This window comes from Cebus imitator, unplaced genomic scaffold (assembly GCF_001604975.1).
Source record: "Cebus imitator isolate Cc_AM_T3 unplaced genomic scaffold, Cebus_imitator-1.0 Scaffold786, whole genome shotgun sequence".
NCBI classification, from domain to species: Eukaryota; Metazoa; Chordata; class Mammalia; order Primates; family Cebidae; genus Cebus; species Cebus imitator.
In genome coordinates this window covers 168,568-190,197 of record NW_016108101.1, presented here as the reverse complement: position 1 = coordinate 190,197, position 21,630 = coordinate 168,568, and the positions used below count along the sequence as shown (strand labels likewise).

General features: G+C 45.5%; 3 protein-coding genes across 10 annotated transcripts in view; all 3 read right to left on the bottom strand.

Moving 5' to 3' along the window:
- The window catches only part of LOC108297250 (butyrophilin subfamily 2 member A2), an 89,460-nt gene that overhangs the window by 20,558 nt on the left and 47,272 nt on the right, over positions 1-21,630 (bottom strand). The window lies entirely within an intron of this gene.
- LOC108297248 (butyrophilin subfamily 3 member A3) lies at positions 724-14,529 on the bottom strand. Of its 6 annotated transcripts, none has more exons than XM_037735361.1 (11): positions 14,358-14,529; positions 11,327-11,387; positions 11,111-11,207; positions 10,504-10,851; positions 8,150-8,437; positions 5,711-5,911; positions 5,523-5,543; positions 5,406-5,432; positions 4,417-4,443; positions 3,987-4,013; positions 724-2,644 (listed from the first exon to the last, which is right to left on the bottom strand). In XM_037735361.1, the coding sequence occupies exons 2-11, from the start codon at positions 11,375-11,377 to the stop codon at positions 2,622-2,624; spliced, it is 1,110 nt and encodes a 369-aa protein (XP_037591289.1). In that variant the 5' UTR covers positions 11,378-11,387; positions 14,358-14,529; the 3' UTR covers positions 724-2,621. The 6 variants fall into 6 exon arrangements, with proteins under 6 accessions (XP_037591289.1, XP_037591286.1, XP_017375463.1 ...); XM_037735358.1 differs by having other exon boundaries at positions 724-2,459; positions 14,358-14,523; XM_017519974.2 differs by having other exon boundaries at positions 731-2,459; positions 11,111-11,200; positions 14,358-14,527.
- The window catches only part of LOC108297253 (butyrophilin subfamily 2 member A1-like), a 13,117-nt gene continuing 10,167 nt past the window's right edge, over positions 18,681-21,630 (bottom strand). The window contains 2 exon segments of the mRNA XM_017519994.2: positions 18,681-20,159; positions 20,162-20,308. Of these exon segments, the coding sequence (XP_017375483.1) occupies positions 19,687-20,159; positions 20,162-20,308 (620 nt within the window). The 3' untranslated portion in view covers positions 18,681-19,686.

The following is a 21,630-nucleotide window of genomic DNA, read 5'->3' as shown; positions in this document are numbered from 1 at the left end:
AAATACCAGGGCATGGTGACATGGGCCTATGGTTCCGGCTACTTGGAAAGCTGAAGGGGGTAGATTGCTTGAGCCCAGGGGACAAAGTTTGCGATGAGCCGAGATCACGCCACTGCACTCCAGCCTGGGTGACAGAGTGAATCCCCGTCAATGAAAAAAAAAAAAAGAAAGAAAGAAAACACAGGAGAAGGTAAAGGAATCAAAGAGACACAATGGAGAAAAAGAACTAGGAGATGAGCCTCAGCACACTGTTGCTGCTGTGAAGATGGAGGAGGGGATCTGGGAGCCAGGGTGTGGTAGCCTCTAGAAGTGAGCACAGCACTTAGCTGTCAACCATGAAACAACTGGGACCTCAGGCCTATAAATGAAAGGAACTGCTTCTGCCAACAATCCGAATAAGCAAGGAAACAGATTCCTCCTTAGACACTCCAGAAACGAATCTAGCCTGCAGCCACCTTGATTTTAGCCTGGTGAGATCCCTGTGGGACTTCTCACATACAGAACTGTGAGATCATAAATTTGTGTTGCTTTAAGTCTATGAATTTATGGTAATTCAGATGGCAGCAATAGAAAATGCAAAAGGTTTCTGTGAAAATGCTGCAGTGAGGTAAACTGAAACTGGTGAGTACAGTGAGTGTGTAGCCTACTCTACTGCGTTGTGTAGATACCAGAATTCAGTCGATACTGTGTTGAGTAGATACCAGAGTCTAGAAAAAGCCAAGATGAAGAGTAAGCATTATTAACAAATTTATTGATCAAGACTTGACAAGCACATGCCACATAGAGGGGATACAGTGGGGAGCAATAGTAGTCATGATAATGAGGAGCAGTTTCCCTAGGAGGCAACAGTTGAAAGGAATATGGGTTTAACACCAACCAATGACGAGGGGTGGACAGACCCCTTTCCAGGAGAGCGAGTCCACAGCAGGATTAAAGACATCCCTGTAGTTCTAGTTTCCTTCATCTACATTTCCTGCATCACAGAGAATCTTTAGGGTATTTGCTCTGCCTGGAAACCCTGACTGCAGGAAGCCTGGCTCTGGCTACATGGTCACTCAGCACAGTCGTTGGGTCGGCACACCTGTGCGCCATTATTTGAGTGTGGCCTCAAGTCTTCCAAGTCACGTGTCACGTGGGTACCGTGAGGTTATTCTCTCAACCAAGACACTCAGCAGAGCTAATCCAAGGAGTGCTGGGTCTAAGGCTCTGACCATCAGCTGGGAAGGAGTCAATAGGGGTGTCAACCCACAACCACCTATAGTGATCCCCACCCTGGAGCTGTCCTGGGAAGGGAACCTCAGGGCTACAGGTGGGTTCTTCCCATGGGGGAAGAATCAGGCTGGAAAAGAATGGGCAAGTGGCCAGGGACTGAGGCTGAACGTCTTCCAACTGCACAAATTACTGTATGAGTTATGTAAGTTGCTTAATGTCACCCTGCCTCAGCTTCCATACATGCAAAATGAGACTACCTGACAGAGTGCTGTGAGGATTAAAGGAGTAACAGCCACCAAAGCTCATAACACGGCAGTCAGAACGTTTAAAATTCTCTACTAATGTTAGTCATTGATGAATAGATCCCAGCTCTGTTGTTCACTAGTCATGTCTACTTTGTAACGTGAATTCACTTTTCTGCACCCCAGTTTCCTTATCTGTATAAGGGGACAATAAGTGGTACCAAACCCAAACAACTATCGTACGAATAATTGAATGAGTATCATCAGTAAAGTGCTTCAGTGTATGTCTGCAGTCTTATGCCTCTGCTTGGTTGCTGTGAAGGGGGAGGCTGTCAGCTCCAGGCTGGGCAGGGAGAAGCAGGGATGTTACTTCGGCCTGAGGCTCCCCACTTTGGTTAGCTAAGCCCGGGGCCACTGGTGTCTCTAGAGGATGATCAGATGCAACTAGGTCGGGATCCGGGGAACTCTCTACTCCTTTTGGCGCTGGGCAAATGGTCAGGGCAGTGGGTTCCAAGGTCAAAATTCTGAAAACAGGATACAGAGGCTCAGAGAAGGAGGTGTGCGGGAAGGTGTAGATATGAGATCCGTCCACCGCATTGTAGAATGAGACATCTCCAGTCTCATAGTCCAGGAAGACCCCCACTTTCCTAGGGGACTCAGGAAGTGTCAGGTTGGTTCTGGGCTCAGTGAGAGCCCGATACTTATTCCCATCAGTCAGTCCCATAGTCCAGTATCCGTTCTCAGGTGTCATTTTGACCCAACCTTTTTTCCTCTCCACGTTCTTACTGCACACCCCAATATGCCACTCTTTCCTGTCCCCCACCTCCACCTCCCAGTAATGTCTCCCTGAGGTGAAGCTTCCACAGCCGAGAACACAGTAACGCCACTCAAATCTCTCGGGGTTGTCTGGAATATCCCGGGGCTCCTCAGCACGCTGCACAGTCCTCTGGTCCTCAGAAACAAGGAGGATGGGGTTTGCCGTGTCTGGATCCAGAATCACATCCGCTGCAGGGAGTTTGAGGAAGTGTCCACGGGTCAGCCATTTTTCCTAGATTTCAGAGCCTCAGCGTGCAAGACCTGTGCCATGAGTCCTCCTGGACTCAGAGGAGGCCTGAGTCCAGAGCCTGGTGTCCCTAGCCTGCCCTGAATGTGATTTTCTCATCAATGTCATGGGAGAAAGCCCCAGGGGTCTTGTGTTCAGAGGAAAAATGAAAGTAAGGTCAGTACCTGCCTAATCCAACACCCTGACGCAGCCTCAGGAAGCAACAAGTCTCTTCTTTCTATGCTTTAAGAAAATTAACTCTGCCCACGAATGCTTTGTACTGAGAGGTTAATTTTCAGTCTCTACCACGTATGAGCTAAATGAGTTCCCCTTTTCTGCAGTCTATTTTTCCATATATCCTATTTATTTAACAAGGTGGAGCCTCATCTGAAGCATTTCCTCATCCAAAAAATGGGGATAAAAATACAAATCTCTAGCATTGTACAAGGTAATCATGTGACTTACTCAGCCCACAGCAAAGCATGAAGGACGTTCCTGAAGTTCTAGTAGCTGCAAGGCCGGGTCTGTGCTGGGCTCTATGCGGGGCTTAGATGCCCCAGGTTCACTCTCCACCCTGCAGCTTTCCCCACCCTCTTCTGGGCCCCAAGAATCTGTTCTCTAAGGACAGCGCCACTGGGCTCCCTTGTCCTCTGGTTTGCTGTTGGGTTTGGCCAATGAGAGGCCCTGGTAGAAGACTGGAAGGAGAAGGAGAGGAGAGACTCACTGTTTACCTCCCTGCTTCCTCCCTGCCAGCAGCAGCTGGTGCTGCGCTAACAAGGCCTGACTCTTCTCAGGAAGCCCTCTCTTTGAGCTACCTCTTTCTCTGGGTTCCAGTTCCCTATCCCTCTCAGGCTGGGGGTGGAGACAGCTCCCCACTCTTGGGAACCATGGGGCACTGCACTTTTCCTTGTTGTTTTCCCTTAACCCTCCTTTCCACAAACCTTCAACCGCTCGGTTTGAACTCGCCATCTCTTTCTTACTAGGTTTTTGTCCAATGCATGTTTATTATTCCTTCAGTCTTCACCTCAACTCCCTCAAAACACGGATTGCAATCATCATCTAAAAATGTGGAGGCCGAAGCCGGGAAGCATTAAATCCTTCGAGGAGACACAGGCAGCAGGCGGCGTGAGATGCCTGGGAAGGGCAAAGTTCTAAGGCCGGCATGGCCTCCTCTGCTTGCATTTCCACCCTCACTGTCCCTGCAGTATTACTCAATGTGTGTCTCCTTCCCCTCAGCTCCACTCTTTATGCGTCTTCCTTCCCAGGAAGGTGTGAGGAAGCCCAAGAGAGCAATTCTCCCTGGTTCCCTGGCTCTCATCAGGAAGGGCCTTGGTTACGGGCCCTCTTTTCAGATTGGGATTTAATGTTGCCCACCCCAAACTCTGCTAGTCAAGGGAAATTTTCTTCCCCAAATCACAAGAGTTGGAGGAGGAAAAAGGAATATGTTCCCTCAGGTTGTTGGTCCAGGGAACATACAGTGATTGACTCACCAGGCTTGAAGAGGGCCATTTTCCATTCTGAAAGGAAACACAGAAAAGAAAAAATCAGTATTTTTGTACTTTTTCCCACTCCATTCACTACATGTTTTCTCTCCTTTTCTTCAGAGTCTCTTCCAGGGTCCAGCTTCCCTCCTCTACAGCTCTGATGGATCAGGGGTGGCACCTTCTCAAAATGGCAGGCTCTGTTACTCCGTCACGAGGGGAACAGACCGCAAGGCCAGGCTTCACCTGGGTGTGTTCAGGGTCAGGAGTCTCTTAGATCTCTAGAAGAGCAGAAGCTGACCCCCCACCATGCAAAATTGAATCTTTGGATTAGATATGATTAATAGAACTGAGATCGTCAATGGGCCACAGCAGAGAAAAGGTGGAAATGTTCATGGCACGTGACCCAGCAAACTTACAGAGCATCAGGCTCACTTACCATGATAGGCTAAAGACTTCTCTCCCCCTACAATGAAAGAAAGATAGAGATGTCATCTAAACTCTGCCTTTTCTGTGTTGGCCCCTTCTTGTTCCTTTCACATCCATCTAGCCTTTCTTTTGACCATCCCACCCTTCCCACCCTACCCTGTGGTCTCACTCTGCAGGTTCAATCTCTCTACGCCTTCTGCTTAATATCAAGTCTAGGAACATCGGTTGAATGCTAGTGGCAGCGCAGGCACTGTGAGAGTTCCTTCCCAGTGGAGTCCAGCTCATCTATTTTGAATCTCATCTATACTCTTGTACCTGGGCATAGGTGTCACCGTGTCTATATGTGTATGTATAAGAGTACAAGGTCCATCCTTCTCAATCTGTATCATTTCCTACTTTGCTCCAAAAAGAATTTGGGAAATTTAATGAGCAATTTTAGGGACTAGTTTTTTGAAAGCGGTTATGATAAATCAGTACCAACTGAACCACTGCAGCTACTCCTATTTATTAGACACACTTTTCTTCCTCTCTCTTTTCTGATTTTCTTATTTCTTAAATCTTCCATTCTTGTTTTCCTTTCCACATCCTCTAGATTATGGAAAACAAGTAAGGTTTTCCTGCCATAGAAAATGCACCTCATCCTTCTCTTCGCTCTTCATTTTGAAGTGTACCCCTGGATATTCCTCAGTGCTTTTTAGGGCATAAAGGTCTGTAGCCTCTAGTACAAAGAGATTGAAGACCTCTTTTTTTTTTTTTTCCAAGAGAGAGATGGGGGGGAGGGGGGGGAGAGAGAGAGAGAGAGAGAGAGACAGAAAGAGAGAGAGAGAGAGAGAAAGACTCCTTCTGAAGGGTTTCTCCAAAGAGTAACACTTATTTTCTTTTCCTAAGTAAAGGGATCCAGGACCACTTTCAACCCTGGGCAAAAACTTTCGGGCTCGAATATTTCCAGGCAGAGAGAGTCACAGATTTAAATTCAGAGAAAATGTCAAAGCTACTCACGAGCCAGGTACCGGATTTTTCTCCACTCTGCAATGGAATGAACAGGGAAGAGTCATCAAGGTGCTCAGTGTGGGGACAGGAAGACATGCCTGGGTGTCTGGGGGAATGGAAACTTACTGAGTTCCTCCCGGAGCGCCTCTGGAAAATAAGCAAAAAAAGAAGAAAAAAAAAAAAAAGAACTGTTATGGGTGAGGGGGGTTTCGGGAAAACAAACCTTAAACATGAACCAGGGTGGGGACAGGGGTGAGAGCTTCAGGCTGGGGCACGCAAGCCAGGGGCTCAGATTCTCTGCTCGAGTTGGATACCTCTAATGCTTATTTGCTGCTTTGTTCCGGCATATCCCAGTTCTTTCATCTCTCGCTCTCTTTCTGTCTCCCTGGACAGCGCAATTATTTCCTTCTGCTGTCGCCACAAGAAGAAACTGGCTCCTGCGAGAAGCAGCAGCGAGATAGGGAGGGTCCCTGCCAGGGCTGCGATCCAGGGCTGGGCGCTCCAGAAGAACGGGTCTGTGAAAGGAGGAGCTGTGGTCAGGGGCACCAGGTGCACTCAGCCTCCCCAGCCTGCACCGCCCCAAACTTTAGCTGCTCAGCCCAGGTCAGGGGCGTGAAATCTATCTTGCGAGGTTTGTAAGTGTTCTCTCTCTAAAGTCTCAGAGGACTATAGGGAAGACTTTGGTAGACCCTCACTGCGAGCTGCTACTATTACTTATCTCGAGATGTCTGCCTCTCACATGGGAAGTACCTTGAGCAGAGTCATACACATTTGTTTCTAAGTATTTTTTCAATAGGTGACACATATACATGGTTCCAAAACTATATCTACATAAAGTCATGCAACTCTTCCATCCACCCAGTCCTCCCTCCCTCTACTTTTTAACTTCTTAGTCCACTTAATATGATGCTTAGAAACATAAACTGTGGAGTCAGAGGACACAGCTTTCAGTGCTGGCTCCTTCATGTGTCTAGCAGTGTGGTGCTGGACTACTTACATAACCTCTCTGTTTGGAGTGGCCTGATCTATAAAATGAGCATAATGAGAATACCTATTTCCTAAGATTAGAAGAATTAAATTAATACTTAAAAGTCCCTCATGAGCTGGGTGCAGTGGCTCACGCCTGTAATCCCAGCACTTTGGGAAGCTGAGGTGGGCAGATCACATGAGGTCAGGAGTTCTGAGACCAGCCTGGCCAACATGGTAAAACCCCATCTCTACTAAAATTACAAAAATTAGCTGGGCGTGGTGGCATGCGGCTATAATCCCAACTACCTGGGAGGCTGAGGCTCAGAGGTTGCAGTGAGACAAGATTGTGCCACTGCACTCCAGCCTGGGTGACAAAGTGAGACTTGGTCTCTAAATAAATAAATAAATAATAAAGTGCCTGATGCACAGTGAGTGTTACAAAATTGCTTGTTAAATTTTAAAAGTGTAAATTAACATAATCGAGAACTAAACAAAAAAGTAAATTAAAATATATTCCTATTTTTCTTCTTGTTTAAACTAAAAATAACATTCTATACACATCACTCTGTATCTTGCTCTTTCTGTGTAAAGTGTATCTCAGAGATATTTCCATATTAGTATAGAGAGAATTATCTCTTTTTTCTTTCACAACTGGGTGGTATTCCCTTGTATAGGAGTTCACCATCAGTGAGCATCTGCATAGTTTCTAATGTTGTACAATCATAATTAATGCTATAAGAAACTTTTCACAGGCTGGGCATGGTGACTCACACTTGCAATCCCAGCACTTTGGAAGGCTGAGAGAAGTGGATCACTTGAGGTCAGGAGTTTGAGACCAGCCTGGCCAACATGGTGAAACCACATCTCTAGTAAATATATAAAAATTAGCAGGAGTGATGGCATACTTATAATCTCAGCTACTGGGGAGGCTGAGGCAGGAGGATCTCTTGAATGCAGGAGGAGGAGGTTGCAGTGAGCTGAGATTGCGCCATCACACTCCAGCCTGGGCAACAGAGTGAGACTCCCTCTCAAAACAAAGAAACAAACAAAAAACTCAGAAACTCTTTTCATGGATCATTTCATACAAATTACCAGCTTACCTATCAGCTAAATTTCCACAACTGGAATTTTGGATCAATAAATACGTAGTTTGGATAGATTCCCCCAACAGAGGTTGTGCTAATGCGCACCAAAAATAGAAGTGACGTGAGCAAACGCCAGAGTCACCGCCTTCCTACACTCCTGCCACAGCCATGTGTTATCAACCAGGCAGTTTTGTTTTGATTTTTGCCAGTACCATAAGTGAAAAATGATTTCATATGTTTCCCTAATAAGTGAGAATGAGCATCCTTTTGTGGGTTATTTCCTTTTCTGTGAATGAATAATTAATGACCTTTGTTAAATTGTTTTACTCAGTTTTAAAAATCTTTGGTTTCAAGGAGATCACCTCTTTATGAGTTTATAAATATACATATGTTTTCCCATTTTGACGTTTGACTTTACATAAGAAGCTTATATTAACGTTTTTCCCCCAATTCCCATTGCCTGTCATACTTTCTGGCAGACAGGAAATGTTCAGTAAATGTTTGTGTCATGAACAGCTTTGTGGAGGAGGGAAGCTCCCCTGGAGCAGGCAGGAGCCTCCAGGTCCCTGCTTTGGGCCTTACATGCAGTGCAGAGACCCAGGTCGACTCCAGAGACTCACACAGTAGAAACTCACAAATCCCCCTTCATTCAACTGCCACAGCTCAGCTCACTAAAGCTGAGGCCAAGCAGGCACTAACCTGCGATGGAAATACTGGCTGTCTTTTCCAGGCCGAGGAGGGAATTTCTGATGATGCAGGACACCTGCTCCGCAGAACTGCCTCTCATGGTCACGGATCCTGCTACTGAATATAGACCCGCTCCGTCCGCAACCACGGGTGCTTCCACTTCCACAGCTGGGATGTTCTCTCCCTTGGCGTCGCTCCATTGTATTTCGGGCTCGGGGTACCAGCCAGTGGACCGGCACTCCAGATGGATCCCTCCAGCTTCATAACCCTTCAAGTCAATGTGAAGATCAGAACCCAGTGCTGTGGAAGGATAAATCAGCCTAAATTCTGGAGANCAGTGCTGTGGAAGGATAAATCAGCCTAAATTCTGGAGAGCTCCTGTATCAGGGAGGGTCTTGATGGGAATCAATGGCAGACTCAGATCTGGTAATTCAAGGAAGATTTCATTCAGGAGCTGTTTTCAAAAGTGTGGTCATGATGAGGGGAAAACTAAATGGGATAGCGCTATAGCCCAGGGTCAGTAACAGTAGGGCTATTCCCACCGATCCCAATTACCACAGGGAGGAAGAAGGGGAGATGTTTTGGAGACATAAAAGAAGAGACTTGGCCAGGCACAGTGGCTCATGCCTATAATCCCAGCACTTCGGGAGGCTGAGGCGGGCAGATCACGAGGTCGGGAGATCCAGACCACACCGGCCAACATGGTGAAACCCGATCTCTACTAAACATACAAAAATTGGCTGAGCGTGGTGGCACATGCCTGTAATCCCAGCTACTTTGGAGGCTGAGGCAGGGGACTCGCTTGAACCAGGGAGTCGGAGGTTGCAGTGAGCCAAGATCACGCCATCGCACTCCAGCCTGGCAACAGAGCGAGACTCTGTCTCAAAAAAGAAAAAAAAGAGAAGAGATTCAATCATTGAGGACTTTTTTGAGAGGAGTTGTGACCTTTGGCAAGTCAATGCAGCCAGCCTGAGGGTACCTTGCAGGAAGGAAGCCAGGGAATAAGCACCCAGGCCTCTCTTTTTCTCTTCCTCCTGCCTTTGTCTGCTACAGCTTCCCTTAAACCAAACCCATACAGAAGCCACAGAGCAAGGGATTACACTGAGAAAGGAAAAGCTGTCCCCAGCATCTGGAACCTGACACCATGTCTTGTTAGCCTCCTATGAACATAAGCAATATCACAGAACACAGACAATAGTACTTTGTCACTGAGACAGATCATGGGAAAAACAAGACCACCCACATCATGCATGAGTGCAGAGGAAAACATGAACATTGTCCAAACCACAGCGACGACCAAACATCCCCAGCGGCAGTGAGGAACTGCTGCCCCTTCATCAATTGCAGCTTTAGTCTCACCCTAGTCTCCTTCCTCCTAGATAAGATTGATTAAGGCTCCCACTCACAGAATTAACCTGCCATGCCTTCCTGATGGCATCTCATCCAGAGCGGAGGACTAAGTCTATAAACCCTCCCCCAGGTCCCCTAACATGAGCCCAATTGTATACTAAGTCTGCTCTAACACCTTCTTACTGAGACCCCGCCACAGCTCCCTGTGATGTGTGTTCTTCCTCAATGCAACGAGTGAGAAATATATCGACCAGGCACAGTGGCTCACGCCTGTAATCCCAGCACTTTGGGAAGCCTAGGTGTGCGAACCATAAGGTCAGGAGTTTGAGACCAGCCTGACCAACATGGTGAAACCCCATCTCTACTAAAAATTCAAAAATTAGCCAGGCGTGGTGGCACACGCCTGCAATCCCAGCTACTCGGGAGGCTGAGGCAGGAGAATTGCTTGAACCTCAGAGGCAGAGGCTGCAGCGAGCTGAGATCACACCATTGTACTCCAGCCTGGGTGACAGAGCAAGACTCCATCTCAAAAGAAAAAATAAATAAATAAAAGGAAAAAGAAACGGTTTGTTTTACTCTAGGAATATTCTTGTGGGTGACTGACTGGAAAACACTGGCAGCAGATGCAGTCCCTATGGTACCTCCCAGGCCCATGGTACTGTGCACTTGGTGACACAATAGGAGCTGTCTGTTACTCAATTAGACCAAAATGACTGTGTACCAGTCACTGACACAACGATTTCTTATGCTTCCTATCCCTCCTCCTTCATGTCCCTAATGTCTCTGGTGGCCAGAGGAAGGGAGTTCTTTACTTGAGCATGTAGGGCACAGCAGGAATTCTTCCTAAAGGAGAACCTGTGTCCTACTCAAGGGGCTCAGAGAGGCTAAGTTGGAAGGCAGCACAGGCAATTGCTAGTGAGCAGCCAGGGGTGTCTGCAGTGCTTCTGGAAGAGGAACTCGGAATCTGTTCTAGATCCTACGGAGAAATGTTCTCAGAAGAAAACCCAGAGGCTCACCTGCAACCTTCAGCTCCACCAGGGCTTTTTCATAGAAGTCACCGTCTTGGAAATAACACAAGTACTTTCCACTGTCAGAGGCTGTGACGTTGTGTATTCGGAGAGCAGCCTTCCCTGCAGCGATGCCATCCCGGAGAATCGAAGTTCTCCCTCGATGCTCTGTGCTCTGCCTGTCTTCCACTTCCTTTCCATCTGCATACACACTCACCACCTGCCTGAGGCTGGAACTCACCCACCTCAGCTCCATGGTCTCTGCACTCCTGGTCGGGACCAGGTGACAGGGCAGATCAGCGTCTTCACCCACCATGGCCAGGATGGGCCCAGGGGGTCCAAGCACAGCAAACTGAGCTGTCGGCAGAAGGGAGGCTCCGTCAGAGGGTGCTGCGGTTGGGGTCATGAGAGGAAGTGTGCTTCTCCGACAGGGCAGGTGAGATACAGAGACCCTAGAGGGGAACACGATCCTAACAGAAGCACCATTTGTCTCTTAGTGACATATGAACCCTCAGGTTGGCATGGACTTCAGGTATGGGAAGGACTCAAAAGTCCTATGAGAACACTAATAGGTAACTGTCTACTTCAGAAACATAAATGTGAAATCGTTTCCTACCTGAGCAAGGAGTGAGCAGCTGGACCAAGAGGAGGCAGACATGAAAGCTGAGCAGAAGAAAGGCCAGGGAACTTGCCATTTCCATCCGTGCTGCGTATCAGGAGACACCAGCCGGTGTGGGTCAGACACTATGATCTGGAAGAAGCTATGGAATTCTTCATGGAAACCTCCACTTCCCCACAGCTAATCAAATATGGTGACTGAAGAAAATCTTACCTCTGCAAAAGATTTCTGTCCTTGAGTGTCTTTACCTTTGAGTTCCAACATGGAAAATCACCTGTAAAACCATGTCTATGTAAAATGCACATCTGTTATCTGATCAGGACATCCTCACTCTACTGTTTGAAAATATTCAGAATCCTATCGCTTCCCCAAACTTTCCCTGCCTGTCCAACCCTCTGTCATCCCCCTTTTGTTTCTTGCGGGCCCTTTTTCCTTGGGTTCCTTGTTTCTGCTTGGTCCACCACCGTGGGTGTCCAACACTATGGACTCCTCAAAGCCTCAGCTCTTGGCCATTATCTTGGTTAACTCGTGGCCCAGTGGACTCCTGGTGGGATTCAGGAAGACTGCCTGGTGGGGCCTTGCAGTCAGTGAGGGGCTGAACCTACCACATTTAATCCAAGGCTAGTGATCAGAGAGCTGCAAATAAGACCAGGCCTTACTTCTTTCTTCCCTTCATAAAGTCATTCAACAAATATTTACTGAGTACCCACAAGGGGCCAGGCTCATGATATTAGGGTTAGGGACACAAAGAGGGTAAGCAGTAAGTAAAGGCACTCAGATTCACAAGTTATTTGCTCTCGGTCATGGGACAAAACCACTGGAACTTATTTACTCATACAATATCATGAAATGTGAAATTTAGAATGTGCACAATTGGCCCAGAAATTCCACTTTCTGATGTTTAGTCTAGCAAAGTACTTGCATGGGTGCAGGGAGAAGCCTCTGTGTGAATGACACTGCAGCACTATTTTTAATATAAAAGTGGTAACCAACTGAGCCAGCCACCCAGCAGAAACTGCTTAGAGGAATGACGACTCATCCCTCAGAGGGAATTCAGTGCAGCGGGTAAAAAGAGTTGATTTATTGTCATGAGCCTGGATAATGAAGATACACTAAGTGATCAAAAAGCAACTTGCAGAACTATACTAATGATTCAGTTGAAAAACAAAAGCAAAGCTGTACATTTCTGCATAATCACAGATGCAAATGCCTAAAAAAGTCTAAAAAGATGCATGCTAAACTGCCGACCGGACGTTAGTGAGTGAAAGGACACTTTGGCGGCCTTTTGCTCCCTATACTTTTAAAATATTCAAATGCTTTAAATTTAAATATTTTCATGTATTACTTAACAGTAATTATTATGTGATAATACTGACTGGAGCATATAAGCTGCTCAGTAAATACTAACTCCTCAACCGTTTCTCCCAAAACAAAGGAGCTTGAGGCCTGCAGCCGTAACACCTGCTGCTGTGGGTCTGGGGATGGCCTCTGAGAACAAGGGCTGCAGAGGGAGGAGGGGCGGGAGGAACAGGAAGCAAGGGAACAGGGTTCTGTGCAGTGGCCGTCCCCACCCCTGCCTGGATCTTGCACCCACCCAGACTAAACATTGCATTTCACGTCTTCTGCTCCTCAAAGCTGCTCTTTATGCTCCTAGAGAAGAAGGGTATTATTATTATTAGCCTCTAAGCTAAAAATTTCTCTGTTGTCCTCAGAGGGAGAACTTTTCATTTATTTTTTAGGTTATTTATTATTCATTTTTTCTACTATAGACAATTTTGGCAATGAAAAAATATGTAAAGGAATAAAACTTAAATACTCTGTAGGTATAATCATATACTTTGCTAGTAGAAGTGGAAATGTTTCTGGAAGCATTTTGGCCACATACACATGGCAAGGGCCTTTAAAATATATCGTTTGCCCCCAAAATTCTAATTGCAAAAGTTAGTGTTGAAGAAAAAAATTTAGAGATTGATGCAAGTATTTATGGTTAAGGCTATTCAATCTAGTAAAATCTGCAGTAACAAAATATAGAAACAGAAATATCCAAAATAAAGAGTTTAGAAAATAATTGTTTTTTGTTTGTTTGTTTGTTCTTTTTCTTCTTTAGGGATGGCTTTCTGAGCCAGAGTAGGCTCAGAGAGACTCCCACTAATTACATATTCATACAATGTAGTAGTTTGTATCCATGGGAAAGCATGCTTTAGGTTTTGCGGAAAGGATTAATGGAAAGATAACTAGACACTATCCCTAAAAGATACCCAAAAGTGTTTAATGTAAGGACCTAGTATTATTAAAATTATAAATAATCTCACTTAATTAAAATTATGATTCCTAATGGCTACATGGAACACGTTTTATGACTGAATCATGCATTGTTTGTCTATTCCCCACCTGTTGTGTATGTATGTTCGTTCAGATTTTACTAAATTATAAATACTTCTGTAATAAACACATTTACATATAAATCTATAAGGCACATCTTTTTTTTCTTCTTCTTCAGAATCTCTTAGAATAGATGCCTTGAGCTGGTCGGGATGGCTCACGTAATCCCAGCACTTTGGGAGGCTGAAGCGGGTGGATCACCTGAGTTCGGGAGTTCGAGATCAGCCTGACCAACATGGAGAAACCCCTGTCTCTACTAAAAATACAAAATTAGCCAGGCGTGATGGCACAGGCCTGTCATCCCAGCTACTCCGGAGGCTGAGGCAGGAGAATTACTTGAACCTGGGAGGCAGAGGTTTTAGTGAGCTAAGATTGCATCACTTCACTCCAGCCTGGGCAACAAGAGTGAAACTCCACCTCAAAAAAAAAAAAAAAAAAAAAAAGCAGAACAGATTTTAAGTCTTTTTTTTTCTTTTTGCCCTTTTCTGACCACAATACATTAAAAACATGCAGTTGGAATATTTCTTCATTCATGCTGTCTTCCTCTCCTTCCACTAAATCCCAATCTCTGCAGGTCCTTATTCTTTGCAATACTTCTGTCTTCCCACATGCCCATATGTGCATTTGCTGCTGTGCACATGTACACACACACACACACACACACACACAGAGGCTCCGCACCCCTTTCTCTGGGCTGAGCACTACACACACACACACACACACACGCAGACACCCCACAAGCAACGCACCCCTTTCTCTGGGCCGAGTACTCTCCCTGCATGCCTACTCGTAACTCTCAGCAATTCAGCACCTGTCCTCCCAGGCATTGTGGCCCAGGCTCCAATCAACATCCACCACTTACCTCTTGGCATTCTCCTCTGAAAATCACAGCCCACTGAAGAAAGGCCGTTAATAGGTCTCCATTCTTTCTATTATGGTTGAGTCTCTCATTTGGAAGAAAGGAAAAAGGAGGCAGAGGCTGTCTGGTCACCATGAGGAAATGGAACAATCTGTTTCTGGAAGTTAGTTTTTTGATTGGCTCAGAGGTGATGTTTCTCATCAGTTGCTGGGCAGAAACCACTCAGGAAGGTTGAAATGAAAACTGAAAGTACATTGTACAGGTTGAAGAAAAATTCCAGCTTAGTGTTTGTGTTTGTCTGTGTTTATCTGTTTGAATCATTCTTGCGTGTACATGTATGTACGTATTTCTACATATTTACTTGTCTTAAGTCTTTTATCATAATAGAAATATCAGCAGAATAAAATGGGAAAAGCTTATAATGTGGTGAAGAGAGAAAGATGTGCACTAATTAAAATGCTATTGTAGCAGTCTGTTAACATTTGCTTGCATGAATGTGGGTACATGAAGGACAAGCATATTTTACCACAGTGTCAAATAAATGTATAAATGGAAAGAAAACCAGATACGACGCACATTTTTAAGCACCTCCAGCATCCAGGCTCAGGATCTGTTACCAAATAATAAAATTTTTCTGGTTTCCAGAGGCAGTGCTGCTTGACACGTTTTACCCTTTTCAGGACATTTTTAGTGCACGTGATTCTGAGCATCTTCATTCGTCCTCAGGTGCTGGTTTGTGCTATACTGCATTTTCCTGTGTATTTCTTTTTCGTGCTGCCAGTGGAGTATATATTCTCTGAAGCTGGACTCTAGACATACTGTGAATGCCATCTCTGTAAGAGGTCTGTGGGACAAACTGGTTCTTCCTGTGGCCTAGGGTCACAAAACACTTTTGGATTTGCAAGTCAGTGATCAAAGCTCCTAAGGCTAAGATGTGACTGGGCTGATGGAATTTGATTATATCGTAAGAGCTTGAATTTAGGCTGTGTGGTATCTTGTTGAGAAGGATGGTCATTTCTGCATCATGCATTCCCCCTTTCTTCTTGGTGATAAGGCCTAATTTTCTTGACTACTGCAAATTGCTCCTCTATCTTGTAGATACTGAGACCAAGGGACTAATTTGGAACCAATACTTTGTAAGTGAAAGTTGTGGGCTCGTGCTTCTCCCAGAGATCCTTTAAGAGGGAGGCCAAAATAGCTGGGAGTGTGAGGATACTCTTTATGTACTTCCTTCTTCCTCTTGCCTAGGATGTAGACTATTGAAATGGAGGTGCAGCAGTCTTCCTAGGATGATGAGGCTACCCTGAGGTTGGAAGCCGCATTCAGAGACAGCAGAGAATGAAGTCAGAAGCAGGCTGGGGCCTGAATGACACCTCTGAGCTGCCAGATCAGCCCTGGACTGTCACCATCTAAATTCATTTTACGAAACAAAATAAAACAAGAAAACCCTTGTTTTGTTTAAACCAGTGATATTTCTGGTCTCTGTTATGAGCAGAATAACACAAATTTTCCCTCCCCCCTTTTCCTTCCCAACATTTTATCATAAAACTTCTAAAACATAAAGCAAAGGTGAAAGAATTTTCAGGAATACCAATGTATCTACCATGTAGATTGTAGTGATACGGTTAATATTTTACTAAACTTTCTTTATTATAATCCATACTACTGTTCATTCCATATCTATCCATCATCCTTATTTAATCGTTCATTTATTTTTAAATTCATAGTCTATCAGTAGGTGTATGGCTTGAAATTGTATCAGTAAGAACAATCACCCCATCCTTACCTGCAGGATCCAAGTCACTTTGACACAGAGAAGCAGCTAAGGTGCTAAGCTTCAGATCAGGAGTTTCTGAGCCCAATACTTTGTATCTTTGAACTTTGTACTTTCCAAAGTATGAGGCTCCTGGGTCCATTTCTCATGCAGTCCGTTATACAGAACTCTGGGAAAGAAGTCTTGGGAAAGAAATGGATGGGAAATAGAAATGAATTCAGTGATTCAACAAATTTTTACTGAGAACCTATTATCTAGTAGGTCTCAGCTGCTAAAGTTCAAAATTAGTGAGGAGAGATTGCACAGTGAACTGGATAAGAGCACTAATTCTGAAGCCAGGTGGCCTGGGCCAGGTACCTACCATCTCTGTGCCCCAGTTTTCTATCTGTAAAATAAGGACAGTAACAGTATTTGACTTTTAGGGTTGCCATTGTGAGGATGGAATGATTAATACATGCAGTTTGTTTACAACAGTGTATCAAAGAGTAAGTCACAAGAATGTATGCTAAGTGCAAAGTGCACTTAGCCCTCCTTCAAGACCTAGGCACTTGATCCTATCTTCTGTTTTTCATAAGATCTAGTGCAGTGTCCTGCATGTAACAGGTGTGACAAATTGCCCAGAAATCTGTCTCCTTTATTTAGTCTCGTCAAGAAATATCCATTTATCATGGTTATCTTACCTCTTGTTGCCATCAGGAATGCTCATGAACACAAATTTTCTTTATGCTAAATCTGGCTATCTGTCAGCATGTCCCAGGCAAGCTGGCTCACTATCTACTGTCTCTAGGCTTTTTTTTCTATCTTCGTGTGTTGTCATCCACAACTCATTAGCCCTGGAACCGAAAGCCAGTTAACTAATTACTCAAAGCCTCTGTTTCTGTGTCTGCAGAATGGAAATGAGACTTGCTCTGTAAGTTACTTAAGGAAAAGTTAGCACAGCACCTGTATGTTTTAACCCTCAATGGATTTCACTGTCATCCATTCTGAAAGGCTCCATTCTGAGCCCTGCATTGATAGCTCCTAAATCCACCTGCCCTGAAGACAACATCCACCGAGGTGAGGAAACTGAGGGTAAAGTGGATTTTGGAGACCAGGAGAGGAGCCAGCATAGAACCCAAGGTCAGGTTTGGATATATTCAGGTTGAGGAGCTTACTAGAAATCGCTGTGGAGATGCAGAGTAGGCAGGACAATAATAAATGTGTGGGCCTGGCATGGTGGCTCATGCCTGTACAGTTTCTCAGGACCCAAACCTTGTGGTCATCCTTGATGCCTTCCTTTTTCACACCCCACATTTATCAGCAAAGCCTTTTTCTGTCTTGAAAATAAATCCAGCAACAGATTGTTCCATGGCTCCTCTCTGGTGCAAGTCATTGGCAGCTCCCCTCTGGATCAATGCAGTAGCTCCCAACAGGGTCTTCAGGTTTTCGGCCACCACCCCTACCACAGCCCATCTCGGTCTAGCATCTGAAGTCAGTCCAGTCCTTCTTCTGTCAAACCTTCCAGTGGCTCCCCTTTCAGAGGTAAAGCCCAGGTCAGCATGATGACCTTCACAGCCATATATGATCTGGCCCCCAACCCCAGAGGTCGAAAGAATCACTCTGGATTCTTTCAATAATGTGTCTATTTGTAACTGCAGTAATACAATTTTGGACTATTTAAAGTTTTTTCCGTCCTGTTGGATTATTGAATTGTCTCAAACGTAAAATACTACCATTAAAGCCGGACTTTTAGATGCCTGATTAATTAGGGTTCTCTAGAGAGACAAAACCAATATGATATAGATATATATATGTATGAACAGGCATTTATTAGGGAAATAGGCTCATGTGATTATGAAAGCTGAGAAATCTCACGACAGCTCATCTGTATGCTGGAGACCCTGGGATGCTGGTAGGATGGCTCAGTTTAAGTCTGAAAGTGTCAGAACTAGGGAAGTCGACTGTGTAAATCTCAGTCTAGAGCAAAAGGCCTGAGAAGTCAGGGCTTCCAGGTACAAGTCCCGAAGTTCAAAGGCCGAAGAGCCAGGAGTTCTGATGTCCAAGGTCAGAAGAAGAAGAGTGTCTCAGCTCCAGAGAGAGAATAATTTGGCTTTCCTCTGCCTTTTTGTGATATTGGGCTCCCAGTCAATTGGAGGGGAGAATTTCCCACTGACTCACATGCCAATCTCTTCTGGAAACACATTCACAGACACACCCAGAAATAATGTTGTACCAGTTGTCTAGGTATTACTTAGTCCAGTTGAGATGACTCCTGAAATTAACCAGCACATGGATTTACTTCCAGGATCCACTATTCTAATCTCCAAATGTGGTCTGGTGATTCCGAGGGAGAACTCTGATACACTGTTATGGAGTTTCCAAGGTTAATACTATTGGCATCATCATCATCATCACCATAAAACATTTGTTGTTTTAGATTTCTTCCTCTCGGTAGGGTACAGTAAGGTTTTTTTGGAGCCTATAAAACTATGATATATGAATTGATTTAATACAAAAGCAGACATGGGAATACAAACATCTTCTATTAAGTCAGACATTAAATTTGGAAAAAGTTAATCAATGTTACACTTTTTTTGTTCTTTTTTTGCACACAACAGTTGATTTTTTCATAAAGCATCTTATATTAACTTGTAATTGGTTCATTCATGCTATTTTAACATGAATTAGTAAATAACATATTAACATTTTCTGTTTCAATCTCAAATGCCATAAATATTAACAAATATCAACCCAAATAAACAAAAGCTCCTCAAGGCCCTAAACAGTTATTAATTGTCTAAAGACATAAGTAGCCCAGGTTTGAAGTCACTGGTACCCCCACTGAACCGGAACGCTGAGGTAGATCTGGTCCAGTACTGCCCCGTTCGACCAGGACCTCAAATCTCAACCACACTCGAGGACAGAGTACTGACTCCTTGTTTACTGCAGGGGCACCTGAGCCCAACCACACCCACATGTCCATGTTCTTCATTCATCTTCATCCCAGGTCCAGGCCTGTGGGTGTGTGCTCTGGAAATCCTGGGGCTAGATGGAAATGAACCATTGTCTCCTGGGAACCCTCAGCTGTTATGGTAGGACTCAGCCACCCTCATAACCTTGGTCCCTCCCAGCTCTCTGGTTCCACTTCCTCTATCTCTGACCTGTATATCTGGTTCCTTCTCCCCTCCGGTGGTCGTGTGGATTCCTCTCTTCTCTCACATCCTGGTGAACTCTGTTAGCTTCATTCCAAGTCCACAGCATCTGGTGCCAACTGGCATACTGGGCTCAATGTCATCACCCTGATGCTAAATAGCAGGTTCACTGCCAATCAGCTTCTCACACTTTCTTCTTGGCTGGGAGCTGTGTAACAACTAGTTCCCTATGCCTGGATCCCGTTCCACAGTAACAAGCAAATGAACTGCTAAAGCCATAGCCTAGTGAGGAGGTGAACAGGGGCTGAGGTCTGAAGGGGATGTGAAACAGGCAGCTGGAAGATGTTCTCTTATGTGACTAGAGCGGGGAGGGCATGTCTTCCACCAGGGGCGTTGTGCGGTGGCTGCTGAGATGGCCAGGGCTTGTCTACATGGCTGTGAGACCAGGGAATTGATCCTGTGGGCTGCGGTGGGTCCCTGCCCTGTGAAGTGTCAGGCCCTCTTCAGGCACCGTGACCCCATCGGCTCTTGAGAGGGTGGGGCAGATTAAGATGGGGCTGTCATAAGACCCTAACCTGAAGAAGGGCCTCACAGGCACAGAAAAGACTGAACGGAGGCACGTGTAGATGTGTGATCTGTTCCCCATGTTGTAGAAGGAGACGTCTCCAGCTTCATAGTCCAGGAAGACGCCTACCCGGCAAAGGGACTCCTCCATAGAGAGAATCCACTTAGGTGTGGTCAGGGCCCAGTATTCGCTTTCACACATCTCCAAGGTCCAGAAGCCATTCTGAGGAAGCAGCAGGACCTCCCCTTTCCTCTCTACACTGTCTCTACACACCCCGACCATCCACACCATCACGTTTTCCACCTCCACCTCCCAGTAATGTTTCCCGAAGGCGAGCTCTCCCGGCCCAGGACACAGGGCTGACTGTCGAATCTCTCTGGGTTGTCCTGTACGCTCTCCCTGGAGGGGTCCCGCCTCACACTTCTCGGGTCTTCTGAGAGGAAGAGCTCAGGATGAGCAGTGTCTGGGTCCAGGAACACATCAGCTACAGAGGAAGTCTCGGGTTTAGGCCTGGGGTCTCAGGAACCCTGGGGATTGTGTGGTTCCTGGTTCCCAAAGAGGCCTCAGAAAGCTGCAGGGGGATCCCATGTGGGGCCATTTCCATGAAGGCCCCCTGGTCCTAGGCAGCTCACACCCTAAGAATTACTGAAGCTGCACTTTTTTTTTTTTTTTTGAGATGGAGTTTAGCTCTTGTTGCCCAGGCTGGAGCACAATTGTACAATCTTGGCTCATTGCAACCTCCACCTCCTGGGTTCAAGCGACTCTCCTACCTCAGCCTTCTGAGTAGCTGGGATTACAGGCATGCACCACCATGCCCAGCTAATTTTGTATTTTTAGTAGAAACAGGGTTTCTCCATGTTGGTCAGGCTGGTCTTGAACTCCCGGCCCCAGGTGATCCACCCATCTCAGCCTCCCAAAGGGCTGGGATTACAGGTGTGAGCCACCATACCTGGCCTCTGAAGATGCACTTCTATCACTCCAAAGACAGAAGCAGCACTCTTAGGCTGAGAAAAATTGAGCCTCTATGAAATCCAGAGAGTTTATGGAATGAGCCCAAATTAATCATTCACATTTTCTCTCAGTATTCTAAGATCTATTCCCTTTTCTATTCAAGACCTATGATCTCTGGGACTTTCTTTACTTAGAAACTTTCCAACCTGGCTCAAACCAGTACAGTGAGTTTATGTCCCGCTCCTTCTCTCCTCAATGGATCAACTAAGGTGGGTCTTTCCCTTCACACTGTCCTGGAGGGTAAAGTGTCTCTTCATTGGTCCTATGTGTTCCTTTTACCAGAAGACAACTGATTTAGATGACTGACAACGTACCCTTCAAGGATAAAGAAGGAGAATAAATGTCCCCCCAAAAAACCTGCTGCCTGTGGGGTCTGTAGGCAAAGGTAAGGAGAAAGTATTTCCATCCAGTTTTGCTTCAACAACACGGGTCTGATATCTGAAGATATGACTTCCATGTATCTACTGGATCAACAAACTCCAAGAGGAAAAAAAGATGCTGTCAGAGGAAAAAAAGATGCTGTCAGGGGAAAAGCGGTTTGAACAGGAAAGGAAAGAAACTGGGATAAAGGAACTGGGGAAAGAATGTATACGTAGGTATAAGAAATGTATGTACCGCCTTTTTGCCCGTGGACGCCGCCGAAGAAGCATCGTTAAAGTCTGTCTTCTCCCTGCGATCATGTCTAAGTCAGAGTCTCCTAAAGAGCCGGAACAGCTGAGGAAGCTCTTCATTGGAGGGTTGAGCTTTGAAACAACCGATGAGAGCCTGAGGAGCCATTTTGAGCAATGGGGAATG

Bases quoted from the DNA above. Each gene is read 5' to 3' on its own strand.
- LOC108297248 (XM_037735358.1), bottom strand. From the start codon at position 11,377: ATGTTGGAACTCAAAGGTAAAGACACTCAAGGACAGAAATCTTTTGCA. The intron at 8,438-10,503 runs GTGAGCCTCTGG...ATCCTTCCACAG, and splicing joins GGTGGAGCTGAAGGTTGCAG to CACTGGGTTCTGATCTTCAC. The intron at 4,444-5,405 runs GTGAGTAGCTTT...CTTTCATTGTAG, and splicing joins AAAAATCCGGTACCTGGCTC to GGGGAGAGAAGTCTTTAGCC.